The 9,643-nt window shown below is 38.6% G+C and overlaps 2 protein-coding genes across 2 annotated transcripts in view; both read right to left on the reverse strand.

The window, feature by feature from the left end:
* henmt1 (HEN methyltransferase 1) overlaps window positions 1-3,140 on the reverse strand; it is a 5,538-nt gene extending 2,398 nt beyond the window's left edge. The window contains exons 1-5 of the mRNA XM_084433227.1: window positions 2,346-3,140; window positions 2,098-2,213; window positions 1,804-1,938; window positions 1,512-1,694; window positions 774-954 (exon numbers count right to left, since the gene is read on the reverse strand). Of these exons, the coding sequence (XP_084289353.1) occupies window positions 774-954; window positions 1,512-1,694; window positions 1,804-1,938; window positions 2,098-2,213; window positions 2,346-2,429 (699 nt within the window). The 5' untranslated portion in view covers window positions 2,430-3,140. The remainder of the gene's footprint in view (window positions 1-773; window positions 955-1,511; window positions 1,695-1,803; window positions 1,939-2,097; window positions 2,214-2,345) is intronic.
* A 3,109-nt stretch (window positions 3,141-6,249) lies between these two features.
* ppil6 (peptidylprolyl isomerase (cyclophilin)-like 6) lies at window positions 6,250-8,259 on the reverse strand (the record flags this gene model as incomplete). Its single annotated transcript, XM_084431453.1, has 8 exons — window positions 6,250-6,559; window positions 6,697-6,832; window positions 6,980-7,039; window positions 7,208-7,355; window positions 7,455-7,517; window positions 7,677-7,865; window positions 7,966-8,061; window positions 8,182-8,259. The coding sequence occupies 8 exons, from the start codon at window positions 8,257-8,259 to the stop codon at window positions 6,448-6,450; spliced, it is 882 nt and encodes a 293-aa protein (XP_084287579.1). The 3' UTR covers window positions 6,250-6,447.
* Between the last annotated feature and the right edge of the window lie 1,384 nt (window positions 8,260-9,643).

Below are 9,643 nucleotides of genomic sequence, written 5' to 3' on the forward strand. Positions count from 1 at the left end.
ACGTGCCTAATAATTCTGCACGCCCTGTATATATACACATACACATACATATAAATATATACATGTGTGTGTGTGTGTGTATGTATATATATATATATATATATATATATATATATATAGCTTAAACCTGTGAGTTTTAAAGTTGCCATGAAATGCAATGTTATTGATCTTATTGCGAACGATTCATTCGTGCATGTTGAATTTTTAATCAAATGTCATAACTCGATCTTCTGTGGCATATGCCGGATTTCTTTAATAATTTAGTTTGTTTAAACCCCAACTTCCATTTCATGCTGGGATGAGAGTAATTTTTACTATGAAAACATACGGAACATTCAGAACCTCTTCGTCAAAAAGATTATTATATAATTCTGTATTGTTACATACATCCAAGTGAAACAGATTATTAAAAAATGCATGATTTGTTGATTGGATGGAGGAAGATCTGAATGCGTGCTTGCAGTCCAAAAGGGGCGGCTTTAAACTGACTAAATAATTGGAGAAGTCTGGCATGTCACCAGAGAAAAGTCTGTTGTTCCACCAGAAGATCAAGTTGTTATTTTGATTAAAAATGTGTGATCAATATGTTTTTTGCCTAATTGTGATCAAAAAGAAATCAAGCGCATTTCAGCGCTTAAACTAAACTGTGATTGCTTTAGTGCAAGTGACACAATGATGATTTAGAATGTAAAATACAATTCATTTAAACAATTAAGAAAATGCAAGTGAGAAAAAGAAAAAAACCTCTTAAGAAAAAAATACAAATTTCTCACCAGTCTGTACACTGAGGGTTCCAAGCGTTCAGCATTGCTCATGGACCAATTTATCCCATCAAAATTCCTCTGGAACACACCGATCTGTGTGCAGAATCCCACATCTCTCCAGTGGCCAAGAGCTTCTCCAACTCCAGTGAACTGCACGGAGTAACCATATTCTCTACAAACTCTGTGAGCCCTGAGGGAGAGACAGAATTGGGACATTTTTTAAAGGGTTAGTTTACCCAAAAATGAAAATAATCCCATAATTTACTCACCCTTCGAATCATAGGTCACTCTTCCGCCGGAGCTACAGTAGACTCAAGTACGGCAATTACCGGAAACCATTGTTTATAGTTTATAAAGCTATAAATATGGATATTTTTCTTACAAAAACGCATTGCTTCGCTTCACAAGGCCTTTATTAACCCCCTGGAGCCATGTGGATTACTTTTATGATGGATGGGTGTGCTTTTTGGAGCTTCAAAAACTATGGTGCCATTCACTCCCATTATAAAGCTTGGAAGAGCCAGGATTTTTTTTTATTATTACAGTTTACTCCGGATTGTGTTTGGCTGAAAGAAGAAAGCCATATATACACCTAGGATGGCTTGAGGGTGAGTAAATTATGGGATAATTTTCATTTTTGGGTGAACTAACCCTTTAAGCCAAAACATTTTTTTAAAATTGATCCTTAAATTGGATCTTAAATCAACACTGGAAAATGTTTACACTAGATACTGAACATTTCCTTACCAAGTCTGAAACTCATCTCTAGTCCATTCGAATTTGTGATCGTAGTCTCTGAAGCCTCTCAGGCCCGGCAACAGAGGGTTGAACTCTGCATTGGGTGTGCTGACAATCACGGCACCTGGTGCCATGTACCCAAACACCACCTCTGAAAAGCTCTCCACCTTCTCAAGCTCCAGATGTTCGATTCTTAAAGGGGTAAGAGACGTTGGCAAGTTGAAAAACTCAAGTAGAACATACAATTTTCAAGTAATGTTTAGTTTATATGCTTGAAAAACAGGATATGTGGCACACTCACAGCTCAACACATGTCACAAGATCAAATCCTCTGGTGCACGGCTCCCGCTCCGTGACAGACCCTTGGTACAACTCAATGGTCAAAGGCCCGTCGCTTGGCTGAAGGTAGTCACTCACAAGTGGAGCCAATGTATGCCTGGCAAGAAAAAAGATGCCATCTTTTTGAGATGGCCCAAAGTATGCAGGCCCCTAATTCCACTTATGTAGTATAAAACGTTGGCCTTATGAGATTGTTCCATTTTAATGCCATATACTACACAAACATGAGTAGTTCGCAGGCAAATGCCAAACTTACATTTTTTTTAGGAGGACGACACTGTTGATATCAATTCCCACTAGTAACTGTATACCGTTGCGATGAAACTTCAGTTTTTTCAGTAAGCGACATTCAGCGCATCCGAAATCGATGACCTGCGGACGGAGAAATGCAATCAAATTAATGTAGGAAGATGTAAAAAGACTACTGATAAGCACGCAAGTTCAAACGAAGCGTCAAAGGCCAACGCAACTTAACTTTAAAATGCAAGTTTGAAATGTATTTACCTTTCTAGGTCGGTAGGTTTGCACGTAATCGATAACAAACTGGTATCGCTGAATGTACAGCGGGGGAGAAAACGGTGTGGTCATGGTGAGTGTTTTGGTCAGTCAGTCAGTCTGCTCGGTTGTCAGTCCTAAACACATGGCATGCTCGAGGAGGACGGTGACACTTCAGCCCAGCAGTGTGCTTTTAGTGCTTTACCCAAACACACTCAATCTTAACCAACGGCCATTAAAACAAATGCTTTTTTTTTTTTTTAAATGGACTATTGTATTTCATGAACGAGGCCGTTGAGCTACACAATATCGTGTGATCCAATGAACCGTTTCCCATACGAAAATGTATTTTATAATAATTTCACCCTCATTTTGTCAGGGATAAAATACGTTACCCACTTAAGCTTCCGCTAAGAAAAATAGTCCATTACAACGTACAAAAAGTAATCGGCCGAGCATCAAGGAACATTGCAACAATATTATGGTATTAATTTATATTCTTCTTATATTATTAATTGGCCTGCTATTAATCTGCAAAGTTACATTTCGTAGCCAGTTGTTATTTGTGTTTTGAGTCGCAAATGGCGTATTAGCTAACTTGCGTTGACAAACATGAAATTGGGCTGCATCCGAAATCGTATACTTCCCTATATAACGTTAGTAGGCGAAAACAGTATGTGACAAAAGAAGTTTGTCCGAATTCATAGTACTCATAAAAGAGTAGGCAAAAAGTACCCGGACCTTCTTCTTCCGGCGAGATTCTGAAGTGTGCATACGATGGTCACTTTACTATCCCATGAGGCCACGGGAGATGATTTGTTATGGCAGTAAAGCGATGCAACTGACGCTGATAGGTCACATAATAATGATAACATGACGAATGTAGTACGTCCGGATTACATTCATATTACATAGAACTTACTTTTTTAGCGGTCGTAAGGTAATTACTTATTCAAAATAACCACCTACTAAAGAAAGTATGCGATTTCGGACGCAGCTTGCATATGATGGACACTCTATCCCATGAAGCCACAGAGGATTTATGAGTGGCAGTGAAGAAGCTGCTAGGTCATATGATGATAAAAACATGGTGATTATTTATGTGACTGAAAAAATCAAACATAACAGTTTAATATAAAATGTTTTTTTGTTTTTTCATTCTGCTATGGCTGGACAGAAAACAAATCCCCTGTGGGAATACTTTACAGAGCCAACACCAGGGAATGCAAAGTGCAATATTTGCAGTAACGTGGTGAAAATGGGAGCTGCAACAGGGAAGAAAAAAAATACCACAACAGTACCTCATTGCATTTGTTTGCATTTTGTTTGTTTAAGTTTTTCACCAATTCATTTTTGTAAATATTTAAGCAGACAAGAAGCTGCACTAAAACTTTATTTATTGAAGTGTTACCTTTTTGTTTACATTTTAATTTCTTAGTAAATATTTTTTATTGCAAAAAGAATATTGCATAAATATTATGTACAATAAATGTTTATTTAGTTTCACCAATATTCGTTATGTCTCTCATTTACTGTATTCACATGTATTGTATTGGCCTCATATCAGCCAATCGGCCAAATTGCTTTCTCAGTATCGGTATCGGCATCCGCCATTAAAAATCCAATATCGGTCAACCACTAATGGTGAATGCAAAACGTCCAGATTACTAGCATAGACAGTAAAAGAAATGGACACAGCGACCCCATTGGATTCAACAGAGAAAAGTGAAGTCAATTAGAAGCACTCAGTTCCTGATGGCTTAACGTACTGCACAGACTCAAACTGAGCTTGACGACGTAGATGTGACGTGAGCAACCTGTCTGTCTTCTAGTGGCTGTGCCAAGAGAAATCTGAATCATTCCCTTCTGAAACTTGCAGAGACGGAGAGCGTGAGTAGGAGGTGTCCATGAGCTAGGAGCAGGAGCAACTTTTGCTAAGTATTCTGATGAATTATTTTGTCATTTTGCCTCCACGTCCCCCCGATTGCCTGCAAGCTTCTCCTCCTGTCTATACGGTAATTTCTCTACTGTGCGACAGAGAGTCGCGTGGTTATGACGCAATCTTTAGCCTATTTTTACAAAAACTGCTTCTACGGGGTCATAACGTAAGATACTAGGTAATGGAGCCTTTTAAAAAAAATTGTGTTTCTTTAGAAATAAATAATGGACAAATGGAATCTTTAAACGCCTCAGATGTAAAGTTATTCGCTGTCAAAGTGACGCCAAAATGAATTGGAGTCAATGGAATGCTAACAGCAAGTGATGGTCTGCTAATCAATGGCGGCCCACATGGAAGCTTCGGTTTCCAGCTGATGGATTACCCCCCTTGATTACTAGGCTTGTTTGAGATGAGCAAAATCTGCGCAGAACCGATCAGCACGAGATGCATGCCGGTTAGAAATGTGTCCGATTGCAGTCCGCCTTGCTCTGATGTCATGACGTATGTCAAAAAACTCTCGCGACTCTGTTTCACTGTTGCTCAGTGACGAGAAGCACAAGTAAAGGTGGTGTGTTGCGGGTTGTTAATAAACGCGGTGTTCATCCGAAAAAAATACCTATTTATGGTCATTTTAGACACACATTCATAATATAGATTATAGAATCTATATATTTTTTAGCGGTCATGAAGTAATTACTTATTCAAAATAAGTACCTACTCGAGAGAGTATGCAATTTCGGACAGCCTTGATAAGTTCGGAACCACATAGGCTACTAGCGTACTAGTCTTACCTGTAGCCTACCACAGAAAGAAATCGTAGTAATGTGGTTTACTATGTTACGTATGTGGTTCCGAATTCAGCAGTGCATTTCAGAAGCTTGCTAAAGTCTGGGAACTTTTCACCTAGTTTTATGAATACTGTGAATACCCAAGCAACAGCACATAGGAAGTATGTACATGCTCGGGACTTTTCTAAGCTTAGGGTCGGTCACTGCTCAGTATCCTGCCAAATTATAGTAGCCTATCTGTTTAGGGCCAAATAGCATTCCAGTTTACTTTGTTGGGCTGTTGCGTCTGTCCAAAGTTTGAGGTATTTTTCTTTTTGTGTTTTAATTATTTGGTTTGGTCTGGCTAAGTTTTTATTCTCAGTCAGTCAGACATGTTTTGGTTTGTGTAGTCAGCTCTAAGACCAATTGGCCAAAGATGTTTCTTTCTGGCATCAGCTCTTGGTAGTTCAGGGCTTTGTAAGTGGGCATATAATTTAATGGCCCTTTTTTAAATTGTGATTATAATTGGGTATAATCCTAATTCTGCTCTGCAGGCATTATTTGAGTTTTTGCACTGTACTCGTTGCAGTTTTTTGCATTGTTCGGTCTGAGGAGTCTCTATTGGGTGTTTGTCCCATTTAGTAAACTCTTGGTTTGTGAGTGGACCCCAGACGTCACACCCGCAGAGCGCCATGGGGTCTATTACTGATTTGAATATTTTTAGCCAGATTCTGATTGGGATTTCAATTTGGATAGTTCTCTTAATAGCATAAAAAGCTCTCTGTGCCTTATCTCTGAGGTCATTGACAGCTTTGTTAAAATTTCCTGTGTTGCTAATATTTATGCCACGGTAAGTGTAGTTCTGTGTGTGTTCAAGGAGCATGTTGTCTAATTTAAAGCTATGATGTTGGTCTTGGTGGTTGGATCTTTTTCGGAATATATCATTATTTTAGTCTTTTTGGGTTTAACTGACAGGGTCTCTCTCTCTCTCTCTCTCTTTCTCTCTCTCTCAAGTAAATAAATCTATTTTACAGCAATGCACACTCAACGTGGTTGTTTCTCAGCAGCACTTCAACAGACTCTTTCGCCAAGCTTACGATAATGTGCACGTCACTGCAGATCACTGCTTTTTGGAACAACAGCGGTTAGTTGCCATGGGCAAAGGAAGAAAAGCACCATAGAAATAAGTCAAACTGAATATTTAAATCATATATAGAGAGGTTTTTAATTTTAGGTCAATTTATTTGTTGAATGTTTACGCTGAAATATTGGCAATATGGCAAAAATATTGGGTCGACCATTAAAAAACACATGGTGCACACCTGTCCACATACATCACAAATGGTTATTAAAAATGCTTCTCCTTTTGTATTGCTTTCTTGATCTATAGGCCACATGTGAAAACTCAGGGCTCAAATATTCCACATGCTGCTATTTTGCAGTCCTGTTTGGGACGTTCGTTGTAGGTGGGCACTGCCTCTATTCTCTTTAGAACCGCAGTGCCTTCAATGAGTTGCCTGGGAGAGAGGGAAAAAGCTGTGATGGAGACTTTGGATTTTGTAATAGTGTTAAATAGCAAAGGTATTTAACTTTGTATGATGTCTGCATTAATAATGCAAAGCCAAATATCAAGACAATGTATTAGGGTCATTACCCAAAAGCCAGATATTTGTAGTCCATCCAGGACGCTGGCTGTAGTGTGATGTAGAACTGAGAGCCGTTGCTGTGAGCACCTTGGTTAGCCATTCCCAGGATGCCACGCTTGTTGTGGGATATGACAAAACTCTCATCTAGAGGAGAGAACAGCCTAGTGCTTTTTATATGCATGAATCAATATGTAGCCTATATCATACATTTAAGCAAGTATTGTGTTAAAGTAGGGATTACACACAGAATTTGTGTGCCACATAAATTTGTTAATAAGCATAGGCCTATACCCTCAAATGTTGGACCATAGATAGAGTCTCCCCCAGTGCCTTTCCTTTCAGGTGAAATATCTGTAATTAAAAACATAAACATTTTTATACAGTCATTGTATTACTGGTATTGTGTGTGTGTGTGTACATAAATGTATAACTGTATAAAATGGATGTATAATTACATTTTTCACATTTATGATATGTATTAAATTATCATAAATGTGTAAATGCATTACTGCTTCTTACCTCCACCCTGCAGCCAGCCATTTGGCACAACTCTGTGGAAAATTGAGGCCTTGTAGCTCAACTCAAGGTTACTCTTGGACAAACCTGCCTCTCCAGTGCACAGGGCCTTGAAGTTCCTGCACGTCTTTGGACACACGTCTGAGAACAGCTGGCAGGTTACATTTTAAACTTTCAGAGTAGAGAAGAATGGCCCGGAAATACATTTTCACTGTAACTTACCTCATCAAGAAGCAGAAGATATCCTTACCTCAAACAACAGCCTGCCAAATACCTCTCCACCGCTTTCAATATCCATATAAACAAAAATGTGCTGTGAGAAAGAGAGAGCAGATGTTGCACACCTTGGAGGTATTATGAGAAATGTTAAATGGTTGTAGTTTGCATACAAATGAAGTATGTTTATTTATGTATTTCTCTGGGTTTGTATTATTAGTTATGTCTTGCTCCGTTGTTTGTCGTGTTTATTTACAGCTGTGCTTCGCATATAGCTGGTGTAATACTCCTCAGCCAGGGCCATATAAAGCGCCTGTGGTCGATGAAAAGAAAACTTCCACTCTTTCTCTGCCCAGGTGGACAGTTTCCTCTCATCACCGAGCAACTGACCGTTTGCAAAGGACATTAGACATCCAGTGTACTGCCAAACCTCTCCTCTCAGCTCCTTGAGAAGAAAACGTACGTAGGCTATTTGATTTGTTCCGCAGATATAATGTTACTGTAGTGTTGAAAACAAGCGAGCAGTAAAATAACAAGTGCCATACCTTCTTTTTGTTAGCTAAATAGTCATGCCAGTCACATTCAAGAAGCGGGCGAATTGTTGGATCATCAAATGACTCCGGGAATTTATTTTTCAAACCCTGTAAGTTAAGTGCAGCAGACGTTAACGTTATAGCTTTTGTGAACAGGTGTGCAGTCAGCATCGTTATTAGTTAGCCACGCCAAAATGCAAAGTGGTCAGCATCTTAAAAAAACTTTACCTCCGCAATGCTTTTGGCTCTTTGAAAATTGTGTTTGCTTAACAGACCGACGATCTCTAAATGTACAGGGGATGCCATGTTGTGTAAAGTTAGAGTCTAGTTGCCAGGGTAACCGATGCGAGTGGCGCACAACGATGACGAACCGATCCGTATATTTATCTATCGTTTTATTTATTCATACATTTTATATTTCTTAAAGTTTATATATCAATTGGAATATGTATGTAAACACACACACACACACACACACACACACACACACACACACACACACAAAAACACCAAGGCCTGCAGAGGTTTCACAAACAGGGGCCCGTTGCACAAAACTAGGATAAGGGATTAAGCCAGGATATCTTGGTGATCCTGGCTCAATTGATCCGTAATCCGGTTGCACTAAAGCTGGATAGGGGGCAGGAGGATATGTTATGGTATAAATTACCATGGAGATTTATTCTGTGGAGCTAGCCTGCTCCAGACCAGGCTAAATTCCAGGATCTATTTAATCTCATCCCTAATGTCAGTCAGCAGTCACCACAAATGGAAACCAATAGTTATTTCACTGCTCACTATACATTGTTATCACATATAACTAGACCCACTGTCATTATTTAAACGTTTGTGATCATTAATTTCAATCATTTTGGATAAATAATGATTTTTAGATGATGTTGCTATCATTAGATAGTTTACAGTTTCCCATAGACTATAAGGCTATATATAAAATGATAGAATATAGGGCCACAGAGGGAAAAAAAAGACAAGTCATAATATTGTAACCAGTTGTTTTAAAGGAGGACAGTTGTTAAAATGACAGATGTGGGGCATTTCGTGAAATTGTACTTCAGTATGGTTTCATAAACAAAGACATGCTGATGTGCCAGAATATTAAGTATCACATTGTCATAAGTATCAAAACTGTAAAAAGAATATGTAGCTTTTCTGCAGAAAGAACCAGCCTCATAAATGTATGACTTTATCCTTTTTCCTCAGTGTGGCCCTAGTACTCTGTCATATAAACAAATACACAAATACACATTCCATATGAATATAAAAACACAATGTGTAACATTATGTTCCTTTATTGAATAAGGACAAAACAAAGCAGGTAAACCATCTGCTCCTTTCGAAACTGAAGTCACAGTGACTCTACAAGATGGAAAGCACAGAATCAAAGCATATTATACAAAATGATACATACACATTCAAAGGTCTGTATATAACACACCCTGCATGTCTGCACACTAAAATAAATGCAGGACAAATCCATACACATCAACTGAACAGACAAATGAATGGATGCAGTAGCCTCCCTGCAGCCTTGTATTACACACAGTATACCGCACAAACATCATAAGAGGCCAAATTCGTAAAAAAACGAACCCAAAAAAACCCAAATTCCTCTGCCACCGCAGGACATATTTAACCAAAATTGAAAGCACACATACTAACTAAAATAATTCAA

This window comes from Rutilus rutilus (assembly GCF_951802725.1).
Source record: "Rutilus rutilus genome assembly, chromosome: 15".
Taxonomy (NCBI): domain Eukaryota; kingdom Metazoa; phylum Chordata; class Actinopteri; order Cypriniformes; family Leuciscidae; genus Rutilus; species Rutilus rutilus.